The sequence below is a fragment of the Oryx dammah genome, unplaced genomic scaffold (assembly GCF_014754425.2).
Source record: "Oryx dammah isolate SB20612 unplaced genomic scaffold, SCBI_Odam_1.1 HiC_scaffold_18, whole genome shotgun sequence".
Taxonomy (NCBI): Eukaryota; Metazoa; Chordata; class Mammalia; order Artiodactyla; family Bovidae; genus Oryx; species Oryx dammah.
In genome coordinates, this window is record NW_024070202.1 from 37,917,749 (window position 1) to 37,935,896 (window position 18,148).

Consider the following 18,148-nt stretch of genomic DNA (forward strand, 5'->3'; position numbering starts at 1 on the left):
AGCCCCCTCCTCAACAGCCGGGCCCAGCGAAGCCCCCTCCTCAACAGACAGGCCCAATGAAGCCTCTTCTTCAACCGCCAGGTCCAGCGAAACCCCCTCAAGTGCCAGGCCCAATGAAGCCCTCTCCTCAACAGCCTGGTCCAGCGAAGCACCCTCCTCAACTGCCAGGCCCAACGAAGCCCCCTCCTCAACAGCCAGGACCTGCAAAACCCTCAGCTCAGCAATCTACAAAACCAGTAAGCCAAACAGGAGCTGGAAAACCTCTACAGCCACCAACGTTTCCATCTGCAGCACAGACTCCAGTACACGGCCTGCCTAAAACCATCTGCCCTCTTTGCAATACCACTGAACTTCTGTTTCATGTTCCAGAAAAGGCCAATTTTAACACGTGCACTGAGTGTCAGACCACTGTTTGTAGCCTCTGTGGTTTTAATCCCAATCCTCATTTAACTGAGGTAAGTTCAATTTTTTCATGATGTTCATGCTCTTAAAACATATCACCGTCTTCCACAAACAGTGGTTAGTTTATCACTGATATGATAGGATGGCGTTGCTTTTCCATGTTTCTTTTCTTGTTTTCCTCCTCCTTTCCTCCTTTCCTCTTTTTCTTCTCTGCCAAATGTAAATTAGAGTTTTTTCAACATTTCCTTCAGTAATAATATTCTCCAAAACATTACTATAATTTCTGATAAATTTGACACAAAAAGGAAGTAAGAATTGATTGAAAAATGCAGAGCATTTACTCAATGCATTCTGGGTGTAAAGTCCACACTATTATTATATTACATTAATATACTACATTAACTTTTAAATTCATGCTCCTACCTACCTATCATATAATACTCTTGATACGATATTTTTATATGGGATCCTGTTTATGCTTGGGAAAAAAGCAGACGAGGTTTTTAGATTCTAAATACAATTTTAATATAAAACAATACATTTTTTCAAACTATATATCTCCTTTCCTGCCAGTGATTTTTGCCATAATCTATGAGAGCATGCTTCCCTCCTTAGTTAGAGTCATTCATAAAAGTATAAATGACATCATAAAATGAAGTCATTAGAGCAGGTTCAACACTGGTGGCTGTTTACATGGAAAGATCACAGTTTGTAATTCCAGGTCTTTGGGTAAACATTTCTGACAGACTGAGTCATGAATGGGCCAGTTGTGACACAAATGGGTTTAAGATTGTTTAATCTGATTCAGGTTAGAAAAGTTGTTCTCAGCAAGCCAGTTAATGCTAACTTAGCACTGAAAGACCCTGGATAAAGTAGCATTTTAATAGGTAGAGATTCAGGGACCTTTTCAGGGAAGGGACAAAAAGCGTAAAACTGCAGAAGAACTTAGAAATTCTCTGGAGTTAAGAAATAATACCGTGAGAATGATGTAATATAAACTAAGTGAGAATAAGAGGGGTTAGGATCCAAAAGAAGATCTTTTTAAAAGAAATGCAGTAGTCCCTACCCGAGGAGAAAGCACAGAAACCATTTAGTCCATCTGGAGAACAGCTGATAGTGGGCTGTGTGTGCCTGATGTGTGTGAACAGCCCAAGAAGGAATGGAGGCAGCAGTCATTGAAGGATTGTGTGATTTAAATATCTCCCAGAGTGGAGACTCCTGTACTGTCATTCTAACTGAAATCCCTTTTCTGTTAAAAAAAACAAAACAGTGATGATGATTGGTAGCTGTTAATTTCATTTGGATACTTATTGTGCTGAAAGATGATAATGATATCCATTTAAAGTATGTCAACCTGTGATTTTTTGCCAAAGTATCTTTATTCTTTTTACCAGAAGTCATATTGAGTACTCTACCATTTTAGATAAGGGATTCTCTAATGGTAAAATTGGAATTAACAAGAACATTTATGTTGTGGAGGAGATCAGATTATAAATAGTTTGTTTATATATTTGTAGCTTTTTTCATATCTTAAACTTTTCTGCATTCTTATTTTAAAAAATTTTATTAAAGTATCGTTGATGTATAAAATTGTTACAAGTGTACAGCATATTGATTTACAAGTTTAAAGGTTATATTCCATTTATAATTATAAAGTGTTTGCTGTATTCTCCATGTTGTACAATATATTCATATGGCTGATTTCATATATACTTCTTAATCCTTTACCCACAAGCTGCCCTGCCCCCTTTTCTTCTGCCCACTAGCAACCACTGGTTTGTTCTCTATATCTGTGTGTCTGCTTCTTTTTTGTTATAGTCACTAGTTGTATTTCTTATTCTGTGTGTAAGTGATATCATACAGTATTCGTCTTTCTCTATCAGACTTATTTCACTTAGTGTTCTCCAAGTCCATCCAGATTGCTGCAAATGGCAAAATTTCATTCTTTCTTCTAGCTGAGTAGTATTCCATTGTATATATGTATGTGTGTATGTATTTATAAATTTTGATAAAGATGTGTTTCTGCCCATAGTATACCATCTTCTTAGGAATGTGTAGTAATAATGCATCAAACAGTAGATGGTCATTTTATACAATGTTAGTCATGACTCTGTGACAGTTTGTAAGACAGAAACATGTACTTGGACCTTCAAGCTAAATACAGTATTTGAGTACCTACAAAGTGGAAGGTGTTTTACTATATGTGTGGTAGGATATAAAGATAAGTAAAACATAATATTGATCTCTACATGATTCAGGTATACTAGGAAATATAATGCACAAGGAAATATAACATGTGGTAAAATAATAAAAGCTGTGAAACACATGAGCAAACATGATGGACTATAGGGTAGGAAGTGTCATTTCCAGTGGGTGAGATTAAGGAGAGATTTGTGTAGAAAATGGCATTTGTGCTAGGTCTGTAAAGATGGATATTATTTCAACAGGTAAAGGACGTGAAAAGGAATAATGATTTGGTCTAAGAGCTAGAGCCAGAATAATGCAAAGTGTATTTGGAAAATTGGCATAACTCTAGGTTGGCTGAAGTGATGGGGAGGAAATGAGCAATGAGATTGGAGAGAAGTTGAATTCAGATTTTGGCATTCCACATAGTAGCAGTGAGCATTCTGCTTTTTGAAGCTTACCTTAATTAATGTAGTCATATTTCCAATCCTTCATTAATTTTACAAATGTGTATCAAATGCCTAGTTGTGAAACACTGACAAGTACTTTCATAGAATCAAGTATTTGTTAGATATGGTGTTTTCCTTCAACCAGAAAATAGAGGAAATAAAATTTGTAGATAAGAAGGGGAAAAACAAATACATAAGAAAACTAACTTACTGTAGGGCTTTACAGTTCACATAGTTCTTTCCTGTTTGTTTTATCAAAATTAAATTTCCAAGTAATTCTGTGGTTATATAGTCTGTTTTCTCTGTTATATTTTCTTAATTATAGAGAAAATTGGTTTTTAAGTGGTTATTATGGTTGCTTTACTTGTTAGGATCAACCTGATAGTAAATAACTAGAACCCAAACTAAATCTCGGAGAAGGCGATGGCACCCCACTCCAGTATTCTTGCCTGGAAAATCCCATGGATGGAGGAGCCTTGTGGGCTACAGACCATGGGGTCACTAAGAGTCAGGCACGACTGAGCGACTTCACTTTCACTTTTCACTCTCATGCATTGGAGAAGGAAATGGCAACCCACTCCAGTGTTCTTACCTTGAGAATCCCAGGGATAGGGAAGCCTAGTGGGCTGCCATCAATGGGGTTGCACAGAGTCGGACACGACTGAAGTGACTTAGCAGCAAACTAAATCTTCTGATTCCAAATCCATTTACTCATGGTAAGAAGAAAGAAAGGGCTATGATATCAAATGAAGTAATCATGACTATCTGTAACAGTATCACAACTTTCTTCATGGAAATACAAGTATTTGACCTGGGAATGTGAAGAATGATAACTTGGACATACTGGACAGGAGCTTGGAATGTGGGAGCAGGTAGAAGATCTCAGTGGCTTAAAGAAAGCATCCCCATTATTAACAAGATGCGTGTGGGCAAATCATTTACACTTTCTCTGTCAGTAACAGCATATGAACAATGGAAACAATATGTTCTCTGCTGAACACAGTGAATTGTTAGGATTAACTGAACATTTGTATGGAAGGTATTTTTCCATATATGAAGTTCTTTTGAAGTTGTAATATTATCTGCCATGGATAATCTGATATTTTAAACAGTTGATTTTGAAAGTTTACCCTCCAATTATTTTCTACAGATACAATATTATAAATTGTTGGATTCTGTGATAGCAATCAAGAGCCATTTGATCTACAGTGTTAATACATTTCATTTTAGCTTTAATTTTCAAAAGGAAATGAAAAGAAGTAGCCCTCCTCTCCTACCACAGAGTGATATAAAAGAGAAAACAAATAAAACATTTCTCAACCAGGAGTCAAATGCACCAAATCTATTACTCTCCTAGTAAATCTGTCCTTAATTTGGACACTGACCCTCTGCCATCCTATTTTCTTGTATCCACTGGAAAAGCAGAACAGAAATAAATACAGAAAAAAACTCTGCTGATGACCCATTTGGAATGATGGAGACTTTCATTGTTCATGAGTGGTTTGGAGAGACTTGACATTTTAGCAATACCACCACATGAAGGATATAGAGGAACTAGTGGAAAACAAAACAGAACACCTGACCTCAAAGGAGAGCATCTACTCAGAAAATAAAAAGAACTTGTAAAATTCGTATGATTCGTATTTCATCAATAATTAGTATATTCCAATTTCGCTGTGCTGACTTGAAGATAAAAATGGGCCCAGTTGATGTTTTGGAAAAGAGAGACCCAGAATTTTCCCATCAAATTATCTAGCTACTTAATTGAGGACCTACTATGTTTCAGGCACTTTCTGGACTGTCCTAGATGTAAGAGTGAACAAAATAGCCAAAAAGCGTGTATTGGTCAGAGTGGCAAATAAAACGTACAGTGGGATGGATGGTAATAAGTGTCATGGAGAAAAATGAAGTAGGAGAAGGTTATAGTGCAAACCAAGGGAAGGGGTTGGTGATGTATTGGTGAGGTCCTTTCATTCCCTGTCATTCGGGGATTAGCATGTGGGAGTTGATGGGTGACTCAGGAATCTGGAATTTTTAGTGGTGACTAAAGGTCTAATTTATGTGTATAGTTCTCACTGAGGCTGAGGGTTTGAAGGGGGCTAAATAAGGAAAGGGTGGAAATGTACCCAGGAATGTTTAGAATTCTGAGATCCCCCTCTTTACTCTTCCCTGTGGTGTTGTGGAGGCTGGGAGTAAGCATTTTATCTCCAGGATAGGGAGCTCTTTCTAAGTGCCTGCCCATGGAATTGTAGACATTTTGAGGAGGTAGTTATCTGAAATTCTGAGGTTCCCTTGGGATGCTGAGAGCTCTGGGGCTCTAAGAGAAATATTTTAAAATTATGGAAATTATATCTAAGAGCTTATTATGTCTAAGAGTTCCAGCTTATTATTTCTAAGAAATTATATCTAAGAGTTTCAGAAAGAAAGAATCAAGGCTACAGAGTCAAGCTCTAGAAAAAAGGAAGTCTTCAGATTTTGATCCACCAGTAGTCAAGCATGATTAACAAAATGCCTGATAAATATATCCTGGTGAAATGATGTGATTTCCAAGGATAAGGAGAACATTTGAAAGACTTCTACAGAGAAAAAAAATATCATCTACAAAAAGATGAAAAATCAGGCATCTGTATAATAGGCATTATCAACACAGAAGACAGCAGAGAGGGAACAATTTCTTTACATTTCTAGAGATTGTGATATGATGAATCCTTTAAGCAATCGAGCGAGCAGCTTAAGAATTTTTTCATATTTAAGAGTCCATAAAAATCATTAGCAGTCTATATATGTATACTTCCCTCATAGCTCAGTTGGTAAATCATCTATCTGCAATACAGGAGACCCGGGTTTGATTCCTGGGTCGGGAAGATCCCCTGAAGAAGGAAAGGGCAGTTCACTCCAGGGCTCTTGCCTAGAGAATCTCATAGACAGAGGAGCCTGGTGGGCTCCAGGCCATGGGATCGCAAGAGTCAGACACAACCTAATGACTAAACCATCACACATGTGTATACAGGTGCACACATGTATATATCACAGTCGCTGGAGTTCTTCTATTAAAATGGAAAATGAAGAGAGTGGGATGGAGTAGCTGACCCCAGAAATGAACAAAACTAGAAAGACAAAATCATTTTCTCCAAAATGTAATTGTATAATAGTAGTGGAATGTGAGATGATATTAGATGGTATTCAAATCAAAATAAAAAGTTATGCATTATTTAACTGTGTGTTAAAATAGTTAATTAATATGTCAATTATATTTTTTTGAACATTGCTTAGTGAAGTGAAAGTCGTTTAGCTGTGTCCGACTCTTTGCAACCCCAAGGACTATACAGTCCATGGAATTCTCCAGGCCAGAATACTGGAGTGGGTAGTTTTTCCCTTCTCCAGGGGATCTTCCCAACCCAGGAATAAAACCCGTGTCTCCTGCTTTGCAGGCGGATTCTTTACCAACTGAGCTATCAGGGAAGCCTGTCGTTGCTAAAGACAGTCCTAAAACAGGTGGTAATAAATAGGATTGTTTTTTGAAAAAATGTAGCTTTTAAAGGAGAAAATATACATCTTAAATTTATAAATCACAGCTTATTATTTGATATTATAATGGCAGCCACAAGAAAACGTCAAAGCAAAAGTTGACACTGATCAATTCTGAAGAGTAAGACTTGGTGACCAAGAGACAGGCTTTTACTTTTAATGTCATATATTTTGTGCTATTTTTTAGCCTTATAAATCCATGTTATAATTAATACTTGAGTAATTTAAAATTTTCTCATTTATCACATGATTAGTTAAACAGTTTATATGAGGTGAAGGAAAGGGTAAATTAGATTCTCAATTTTCACATCTTTAGCCTTGGCATCTACTTGGTGAAATGATAAGAATTTTAGTTATAAATAACAGTGGTGATTTGAAATGCCTTATGCCTGTCATGCCAAATTTGGTCAGTTTTTTTCATTTGTTCTTTGCTTGTCACAGCCATGACAAGCAAAAACTGGCACTATTTTTTATGAACCCAATAAAGATAAATACAAGTCCTTTGATTCTAAGCATAAAATTTTTATTTAATAGAAGATAAAGAATATTTTGGTTTTTTTGCTACTCTCTAATAATGCTTATGGTATCTTTCATAGTATTTAATACAAAAATACCCTGACTATAACAAACTTAATTTCTCTATCTAAGGTAATTTTCTCATGAATTTAGAGGAATAGAAATAATAACTTAAAAATCTGTATGACTTAAAAATGTTCACAAATGCCATGTTTGTTTAGCTCTCATTTTCCATGAAGTCCAGTGTACAGCATTTTCCTCATGACTTGGGTGTTCCTCATGTAAAATAAATATGTATTCCTCACACTCTACCTGTAAGTTTAATCTTTAGCACCAAAGCCTTTTTTTCACTTGGAGCTTTTAAATTACGAGATGTTTCAGGTGTCTTTCTGCATGTCCAGCTTTTATATATACTAAGCCAATTGCTAAATATCACAACTAGTATGATGTTCTGTATAGCTTAGTAAGAACAGATGTTCTGCCATGAAAGTAGATACCCACAACTAACAGAATCATTTATTGGATCAGTAAACTTAATACAGTGATGGGATAACTTGCTCATTGTTCATATCCCTTGAGAAATCACACATACCTAACACTCTCTCTCCCCTGTTAACATATCTTAATTAGCTTAGATAAAAACAGACCCTTACACACATTTCAAAAATACTGTATTGAAGGCAAGATGTAAATAATCTATTCAGTTCAGTTCAGTCTCTCAGTCATGTCTGACTCTTTGCGACTCCATGAACTGCAGCACGTCACACATCCCTGTCTATCACCAATTCCCCTGGAGTTTACCCAAACTCATGTCTGTCGTGTCGGTGTTGCCATCCAGCCATCTCATCCTCTGTCATCCCCTTCTCTTCCTGCCCCCAATCCTTCCCAGCATCAGGGTCTTTTCCAATGAGTTTACTCTTTGCATGAGGTGGCCAAAGTATTGGAGTTTCAGCTTCAACATCAGTCCTTCAAATGAACACCCAGGACTGATCTCCTTTAGAATGGACTAATTGGATCTCCTTGCAGTCCAAGGGACTCTCAAGAGTCTTCTCCAACACCACAGTTCAAAAGCATCAATTCTTCAGCACTCAGCTTTCTTCACAGTCCACCTCTCACATCCATACATGACCACTGGAAAAACCATAGCCTTGACTAGACAAACCTTTGTTGGCAAAGTAATGTCTCTGCTTTTTAATATGACATCTAGGTTGGTCATAACTTTCCTTCCAAGGAGGAAGCATCTTTTAATTTCATGGCTGCAATCACCATCTGTAGTGATTCTGAAGCCCCCCAAAATAAAGTCTGACACTGTTTCCACTGTTTCCCCATTTCCCATGAAATGATGGGACCAGATGCCATGAACTTAGTTTTCTGAATGTTGAACATTAAGCCAACTTTTTCACTCTCCTCTTTCACTTTCATCAAGAGGCTTTTTAGTTCCTCTTCACTTTCTGCCATAAGGGTGGTGTCATCTGCATATCTGAGGTTATTGATATTTCTCCCAGCAATCTTGATTCCAGCTTGTGCTTCTTCCAGCCCAGCATTTCTCATGATGTACTCTGCATATAAGTTAAATAACCAGGGTGACAATATACAGCCTTGATGTTCTCCTTTACCTATTCAGAACTAGTCTGTTGTTCCATGCCCAGTTCTAACTGTTGCTTCCTGACCTGCATATAGGTTTCTCAAGAGGCAGGTTAGGTGGTCTAGTATTCCCATCTCTTGAAGAATTTTCCACAGTTTATCGTGATCCATACAATCAAAGGCTTTGGCATAGTCAAGAAAGCAGAAATAGATGTTTTTCTGGAACTCTCTTGCTTTTTCAGTGATCCAGTGGATGTTGGCAATTTGATCTCTGGTTCCTCTGCCTTTTCTAAAACCAGCTTGAACATCAGGAAGTTCACGGTTCACGTATTGCTGAAGCCTGGCTTGGGGAATTTTGAGCGTTACTTTACTAGCATGTGCTGCTGCTGCTCAGTCGCCCCAGTTGTGTCCGACTCTGTGCGACCCCATAGATGGCAGCCCACCATGCTCCCCCATTCCTGGGATTCTCCAGGCAAAAACACTGAAGTTGATTGCGATTTCCTTCTCCAATGCATGAAAGTGAAAAGTGAAAGTGAAGTCCCTCAGTCCTGTCCGACTCCTAGCGACCCCATGGACTGCAGCCTATCAGGTTCCTCCATCCATTGGATTTGCCAGGCAAGAGTATTGGAGTGAGATGAGTGCAATTGTGTGGTAGTTTGAGCATTCTTTGGCATTGCCTTTCTTTGGGATTGGAATGAAAACTGACCTTTTCCAGTCCTGTGGCCACTGCTGAGTTTTCCAAATTTGCTGGCATATTGAGTGCAGCACTTTCACAGCATCATCTTTCAGGATTTGAAATAGCTCTACTGGAATTCCATCACCTCCAATAGCTTTGTTCGTATTGATGCTTTCTAAGGCCCACTTGACTTCACATTCCAGTATGTCCGGCTCTAGGTGAGTGATCACACCATCGTGATTATCTGAGTCATGAAGATCTTTTTTGTACAGTTTTTCTGTGTATTCTTGCCACCTCTTCTTAATTATCTTCTGCTTCTGTTAGGTCTATACCATTTCTGTCCTTTATTGAGTCCATCTTTTCATGAAATGTTCTCTTGGTATCTTTCATTTTCTTGAAGAGATCTCTAGTCTTTTCCATTCAATTTTTTCCTCTATTTGCATTGATCGCTGAGGAAGGCTTTCTTATCTCTCTGTTCTATTGTTTGGAACTCTGCATTCAAATGGGAATATATTTCCTTTTCTCCTTTGCTTTTCATGTCTCTTCTTTTCACAGCTATTTGTAAGGCCTCCCCAGATAGCCATTTTGCTTTTTTGCATTTCTTTTCCATGGGGATGGTCTTGATCCCTGTCTCCTGTGCAATGTCATGAATAATTTTCTTCCTTGAAGTAATGCCAATATCAAAAACATAAGTAAAGCATCAGTAGATCTGGTTGTAGTCCTAGCTCTGCCCTTTACACATCTGTACTCTTGCTGATATTACTATGAGTTGAGTTAAAAGTAGTCCTAGTTACCTTTGATAAAGAAGCCTTTTTCTTACTTTACTGTTACTGTTATTCAGTCAGGTCACTATAATTTTTCTGAGCGTTTGGTTTCCTTATTTATAGGGCTTGTCATATACTAAAAATCACATATGGCCACAAGTGGAAGTGCTTTGAAATTAAAATGAATAAATTATTTGTACTTATTATCATTACTATTGCTATTATTGTTTATAAAAATTGGAATACGTATGGATAGTGCCATCATTGTTAACTTTGCTTCTCACTGAGAAACTGAGGTTAAGAATTTAAGTGACTTGCAAGGTAGCGTTACTTGGCAATGATCTCATACAAGAAGCTAGATCTGAATTTAGTGTCTTTTTTTAAATAGGAGAGCACATTCTTTTAAAATAGATTCTAGGTTACAGAAGGAGTGTGTGTGTGTATATGTGCACGCACACACGTGAATGGAGTTGGGGCGAAAGAGAGAGAGGGAGAATTTTGCATATTCTTAAAGTTAAAAAAAAATCAACCTTCTTGAGACTGACAGACATGGAGAACCAACTTACGGTTACCAGAGGGGAAAGTGGGGTAGAGGTATAAATTGTGGATTTGAGATTAGCAGATATATATTACTATATATAAAATAATAAAACAATAAGGACCTACTGTATAGCACTGTATACAGGGAACTATATTCAACTATATTATAATAATCTATAATGAAAAAGAATCTTTGAAAAGAATATATATGTGTGTATATCTATATATATGAATCACTTTACTGTACATCTGAAACTAACACAATGTGGTAAATCAACTGTACTTCAGTAAATAAAAGACATAATCTTGGCAGCAGTTATTTTTGAAATTTAGTGTAAAAAAATTGAGGTCCTTATTTTATACCTTTTTGCTCAGCCTCATTCAAACCAGAGCTTTATATTGCTAAGTTTGTTTTGTTCTTCTGAGCCAGCCATTCTGTTAGGTTTTGAAAATAGAGATAAAGTTGGTAGCTTTGCTCACTGTTAAGAATAGAACTCAGTTTATAAGGAGAGTCAGTAATTCAGAAAATTCAGATTGAATCTTGCTCGTAAAATAGAATATGATAAAGATCACATAGATGAGGTCTGTTTTCATTTGAATATAAAACAATAAAACCACCTTTTCATTCTTCCTCTGTAATCAAAGATTTTTAAATCATTTGCTGAACAAATATGACATTTCTGTCATTTGTTCAGGGAAGTGAGACCTCAGTTAAATTCATAAAATAAAAGTTAGGATTAGATTTCTACTTACATAAAACAATTTGAAGAAGTCAGTGAGAGGCTTCTTCATGTGAACGTATAGCTAGACATTCTGTAGTTGTGTTTGTTGGGAAAATTTTTAATACATAGGTTTTTGTGTTATTTAACTTGAAGGAGGAAGGATTGAAATTAGTCAGAAAGAAATAAATGTAATGAGAAATGTATAAAGGATCTATGAAAAAAAGGTGAAATTAAGTTCAAACTGATGAAGTGTAATTTTATAGTCATGTTTTCCTTAAATGTATTCTTGAAAATGCACATATACATGCAATTTATAAAATTTAAATAAATTAAAAGGGACTCCCATTCACAGAAAGCTGAAAGAGGCTAAAATCCCTATGAAACTTTGTATTTTTACACATTTTAATGTATTTTTTATATTTCATATATGTATTTTTAAAAGTTCTTCTTTCCTTTCCAAGTTAACATATAAGTGATTTTCTTAATTCCAATTACCATCTGTTTGAATTAAAGATATGTAACTTTCATATAAGTTCACAAAGTTTACAAGATCTTTGATTCTTTTCACTAAAGTAACTTTTTTTCATTTTTAAGTGAAATAATGGGGCAGTCAGTAAGCTATTTAAATAACTGCACAAATTTTGCCTACTTGGAATCTTGGATTGCAGGCTACAAAACAGTGTGATAGCTTAAATTATGTTAATCATTTGAGATATAAAAGTTTGAGATCACCATGTGAGAGGCAGTCAGAAGTGTTAATATATAATATATGTAGTTCAGTTTACTGATTCAGGGTCCTCTTCTCTTTGTGTCACTGAGTATAGTACAAATGTATTTTCGTGTCTGTGCTCTGTAATTATTTTGTAAATTGTACTTTGGTTTAAGTGACAATTATTTTTGTTTTGGAGTGCACTAACGTATATATTCAAATACACTTTTATCATTTTATCCTGTTTTGTGAAGATTTGCAATGTCATTGCTAGCTTTTGGTGAACATTATTAGCCTTTATGAAGAAAACAGGGCATGTTATGTCATATTTCACAAGGTGTGATAATGGTTTCTGCATTATACTGCAGAAATTGTTATCTACACGGTTTCAGAAGGTATCCATTCAAATTCTGGATGGATTGTCTTCAGTAAAACTGTTTCTCCAGTTTGCTGAGCATGTTATCAAGAAATGTAAGTATCTAGTTTTTAACCAAAGTATATTGTTCATGAATATGCACAGCTCTTCCATGAGCCATCTATAGTCAAACTGCTGTCAGTAGGTAGCTGCCTCCATGGAGGAGATCATGTGGGCATTGCTTGAACAGCAGAAACATCATCTGTTATCAAACTTCAAGTTGGGTTTCTCTTTATAATATTATACATTATTTAATAATTATATTGTTTAATTATATATTCTATGACATTCAAAGTAATATGAATAACAGATATTTTAAAGAATTTCAGAGGTAGGAAACATTTATAATAATTCATTATTGCATAATATCTAAACTTGCTATCTAATACAGAGGTAAGAGTCATCATAAGAAGTGGTTATTTTTTTTAAGAGTACGTGAGGATAGGAGAAAAGAAGAATTAATTGGAAAAGAAAAGCAATATGTGTCTAAATGCTGTGGTTCAGACTATAGTTGGGACAGTTGAGAAGGGGCAGACCTTATAATGGAGAATGGAATACTAAGTTATAAGGCAGAGAAGTCATCGTGGACCATAAAGGTTAGGAAGCATTTAGGTGAATGGAGGAGGAGTACAAATTTTGAATCATAACTCAGGTAAGAGAGAATGAGAACACTGCCTTGATGGAGTAAATGATACATTTAGATCTTATGGTTTGCAGAAAAGTTTAGTTGTGATGCATCAAGAAAGACCTAACAGATTTTAGTAGAAGGGCAGGATGAATGTATGATTGAAGAAAATATATTCATAATATGAATAGTATGCGAACACTAGCATAAATTGGGAATATAAATTCCCAGTATTGCATTCATCTTTTTGTTTTTGAGCTGACTGCAGAAAAACTCTAAAGTTTTACTTATTTTTTAAAAATATTTATTGGATAATAGTTGCTTTACAATGTTGTGTTAGTTTCTGCTGTACATCAAAGTGAATCAGCTGTACATATACATACATTCCCTCTTTTTTGGATCTCCTTCCCACTTAGGTCACCACAGAACATTGAGTAAAGTTTGCTGTGCTATACAGCAGATTCTCATTAGTTATTTATTTTATACATACTATCAATAGTGTATATAAAAATGATAGTGTATATATCCTAATCTCCCAATTGATGCCACCTCCCCTTTCCCCCTTGGTATCCATACTTTTGTTTTCTACATCTGTGTCTATTTCTGCTTTGTAAATAAGATCATCTGTACCACAATTTTCTGATTCTATATGCTATGTTGTTGAGCAGGGATTTCATTATAAACTTTATGTAGATTCTGTGTTTAAAATTTTCAGTTTGGGGCACATTGAAGGGTAGATGTTAGTCACTATGCCTTCTGGACACTTCTTTTTTTTCTTTTGAGAAACTTGCATTCTCTTTTGAAGCTAAATAGATTAATAATAGTTCCAAGTAGGAATATGCTTTAATTCTGGAACCCCAGCATTTGCCAACTCACCTTATTTGTTAGATGTATTGTATTAACTATCTTGGATTATTATTAAAGACATAACCTTAAAAATCAGAATCTATTTTTTGGTACTTTTTTGATAGTGGCACCAATAATTGAAGGTTTATGTGAAATTCACAATTAAACTTTCAAGTGGTACCTCTTGAAACATTTAATAATATTTTTATGATTATCCAGCAAAAGCCTTAGTCAGTGAAGTTGTATTACTATATTTCACATGACTCAGCTCTGATACATAACTCACCAAAAGGCTCAGAAAAAGGGAACCCTGGGAGATTGGATTTAACAGGGAGGTGTGTTAATAATTATCAGCATTCACCTTAGAATACACTGTGACCTCAGCAGAAATCCTGGTTGAGTCCTTTCTTACCCCTATTTAGCATATTAAGTCAGAAGACTGAATGAACAATTTTATGCCTTTTTTGTTCCTTTCCATAGAGCTAATTGAATTAGAGTAGTTCATTAAACAGTTGTGTCTCCAGTTCTTGAATGCCATTTATTCACTTGCTGTAAGCAATGTGGGGAAAGGAAGAAATGACTATTTTTTTTATCATTTGTCATATAAAATCTAGAATTTAGGAATAGTTAAAGCATGGCATACTTATCTAACGCAAATACTTTCATTTTAGTGCCTGTATATTAAAGGTAAGCTCTAAAGTTCACATTGCAAAGAGACTTAAAAATTTACTGATAAAATCAATGCATCCAAAGAAATTGGTTGAGGGCAGGTTGAGGGGGAACTTGCAGGAAGAAAAGGAAAAAAGAAAAGGATTCATGAAAGGCCAGATCAGAGACAGTGGCTTTGGAAATAATGATATAGTAGAAGGCTCCCCTGAAAGTAAGTACTATGCGTGTCAGGGAACTGGAAAGTCATTTATGAAATGTTGGTGAAAGGCTTCTTCTCAGTTAGGTTTGTCCATGGATATTGTCTGACTTCTTTAGCATAGGGAAGGAGGGATAAGGACTAAAGTCTTATAAGATCCACATTCATGGCTGCAGTGGAATGAAGACCCAATGAGGCAGAACTAGAGGAATTAGCTGTATTATAAATATGGGTACCAAGTGGAATGGGCATCAGAGGTTTGAGGCCATGATGGTAGTAAATCCAGGTTCATCTCTCCTCATAGTTACAGATGAAAATGTAATTTTAAAAGTTAAACAAGACAGTAATTATCTCCAAGCCCTGAAAATATGTATGGTTAGCAGGCGAGTTAGTTATGGGGGGTTCCTTCAGTTTGAATCAAAATGGGAATATATGGTCCATGTCAAAGGTATAGCATAGAGAGAATGGCATGCCACCAGAAAATGAAGGCAGAAGCTTGTCATTCAGGCTAGATTAACAGCGGGTATTAACAGAGTAAATAGAAATATTGTAGCTTGAAGAGCATGAACATCTTAATTTATTTAATTTCGACAACCTCAAAAAATATTTGTGAACTTCTATGATGACTAAAGGGGATTCTCTGGTGGCTCAGAGGATAAAGCGTCTGCCTGCAATGCAGGAGACCCGGGTTCGATCCCTGGGTTGGGAAGATCCCCTGGAGAAGGAAATGGCAACCCACTCCAGTATTCTTGCCTGCAGAATCCCATGGACAGAGGAACCTGGCAGGCTACAGTCCACAGGGTCGCAAAGAGTTGGACACGACTGAGCGACTTTACTCACTTATGATGATTAAAAGGTCAGACCATACACGTAGTGTTTATAATTGTCGCTGAAAGTCTTTGGGGAGATGTAGAGCTGGAGGTATCAGAATTAGGTAAGTGCTAACAACATAAGGACAGTAACAAAACTATAGATTTTAATTTCTTACAAAAAATTAACTATTCGCAACTATTGGGGAGTATTGAGTTTTGATGGGAGCTAGAGTCAACCTTTTCTGTGGTGGTTTGTTTTAAACAGGTTAAATTTGGTGGAGGTACATAATATTTTGGAAATGACAAGGGCCAAATGAGGGACAGTGGCTTTGGAAATATGAATAAGTGAGAAATTAACTTTCACAAGCAACACAGACCTTCTTGAAGAGTAACTGAATATGCAGTAAAGATATTATAGGATTTAACTCAGATGACTGAGAGGGCAAAGGTGCTAATTACTACCTGTAACCCTCCCTCGGGGCATTGTGAAATATTAGATGGTGATTCGTGATGTTAATGTTGGGGTGAGTTGTGGACTTTGTCATTTTCTCAGTGTAATAAAGAAAGATTTTTTTTGTTGTTGTTTTCAACTGAATCAGGCAATTGGAAACACTGCTGTGTTCAGTAGTAGATTAGGTTCTGAGATAAAACTCATTTCTGTTTTCAACAGATTTGGCCAGTAGAATTAAAAAGAGGCTCTTTCTGAAAAACCCTAAGAGGATAAAAAGCTTTTCACATTGTGAAAGCTATAGACAATGATTTTAACCTGTATTTTCACAGTGAGGAGGAACATTGAGGGATCAGATGTCTTTTATGTGTTGTTTATCAAAGTGAAGAAAAGGGGGTCATGAAAAGGACAAAAGTAGGGCCAGTGGAGTCTGTTCAGAAACACAGTGTGTTAAGAGAAAAGCAGAATTATGTCCCTATGAAAAAGCAATAACCTGTGTTTTCCACCCCTCTTTTCCTAAGTCCCCCCTTGTCTTCATATTTAGAGACTTGATCATATACGTTTATAAACTACAAGGAAACATTTGCTTTTGGAATGAGGAGAGTACAGAATATGTGTCCCAGTGTTGATATAAATCGTACATTAGATATGCCGTGGTAGTGTTCTGATTTTGCAGTGGTTCAGAGATGGAGTGAAAGCCTACCAGCCAGCTATGCATGAAGCTCCAATGTTCACATGGCAAACAGACTTAAAATTTTAGTGATAAAACCAAATACATTCAAAGAAATTGGAAGGATGAGGGTTGAGAGAGAACTTTTCAGAGGAAAGGAAAAGAGGAATTACGACAGTATCATCATCAGATACTTATTTTATAAGTAAAGAATTATCATTTTAATTATATTTTCTGCTTTCATCTTGTCTGACTGCATGCTTATAAGGTGACATGGTATCATTTAAGATTGAAAACAAGTGATAAAAAGTAAATAGTAGAACAGCAGAATTGACATGGGCATTAGGAGCTATGGCTGAGTGGATAGACGCACGTTTATGGAGAAATGTCCTTCCATCAAGAAGGGGACATGATGGAGTGGATTTCCTTACATTCAAGCTAACCCTTAGTCATACAACTTACATTAGTAACAGTGGATTGATTATGGTTTGGATTCAAATATCTGTATGTTTAAAAAGTCATGTATTTGCCTCAAACATAGAAAAAGGTAAACATAAGTACTTAATACTCATATTGAAAATGAATGTAATAAAAACCCAAGTGCCTCTTAACCTATAGGTAACAGATATTTTAATTTTGCTTTTTGATTCAGATTTTTAAACAAATATAACTTGCCAGTTAGAGTTGAAAATCTCCTTCAACCTTCTCCAAACAAAAGTTTGCTTTCCATGAGATTATAAAATAAGCCCTGTTATACTGGTACGTTAGGCTTCCCACATGGTGTTAGTGGTAAAGAACTCACCTGCAAATGCAGGAGACATAAGAGATGCGGGTTCAACCCCTGGGTCAGGAAGATCCCCTAGAAGAGGGCACGGCAACCCACTACAGCATTCTGGCCTGGAGAATCCCATGGACAGAGGAGCCTGGCAGGCTACAGTCCATAGGGTCCCAAAGAGTCAGACACGACTGAAGCAACTTAGCATACATGCATACTGGTACCTCAGTTTAAATAATTTCAATATCCTTTCTTTAAATTTTAAATTCATTTTAATGATTAAGCAAAAGACACAGGAGTTCTTTTTTTTAATTAAATGTTAACAGTGTAAACTGTCAAGTGGAAAAATAGTTTTTTAAAATTAGGAATGCTTAGTTCAGTTTTTTTTTTACTAAAAGGAATTGTTTCAAGTAAGTATGTTGTTTGCCCACCTAATACTTTACAATTTTGTGTTCTAGAGAACTTTTTTGGTACTTATGCACCATATATTTAGTTTTCCATAGTGTAGAATTTTGAACAAAGAACTTCAGTGCTAAACTGGTAACATTGGCTACTTTGGGAGTTAAAGATTAGGTCGTATAGAATTTACCCTTCTAGATTACTTTGGTAATATTTAAA

The 18,148-nt window shown here is 36.1% G+C and overlaps 1 protein-coding gene across 1 annotated transcript in view; it reads left to right on the plus strand.

Annotated features, from left to right (window-relative positions):
- PCLO (piccolo presynaptic cytomatrix protein) overlaps positions 1–18,148 on the plus strand; it is a 381,893-nt gene that overhangs the window by 8,005 nt on the left and 355,740 nt on the right. The window contains 1 exon segment of the mRNA XM_040260713.1: positions 1–455. This exon segment is cut by the window's left edge and continues 11 nt beyond it. Within this exon segment, the coding sequence (XP_040116647.1) occupies positions 1–455 (455 nt within the window).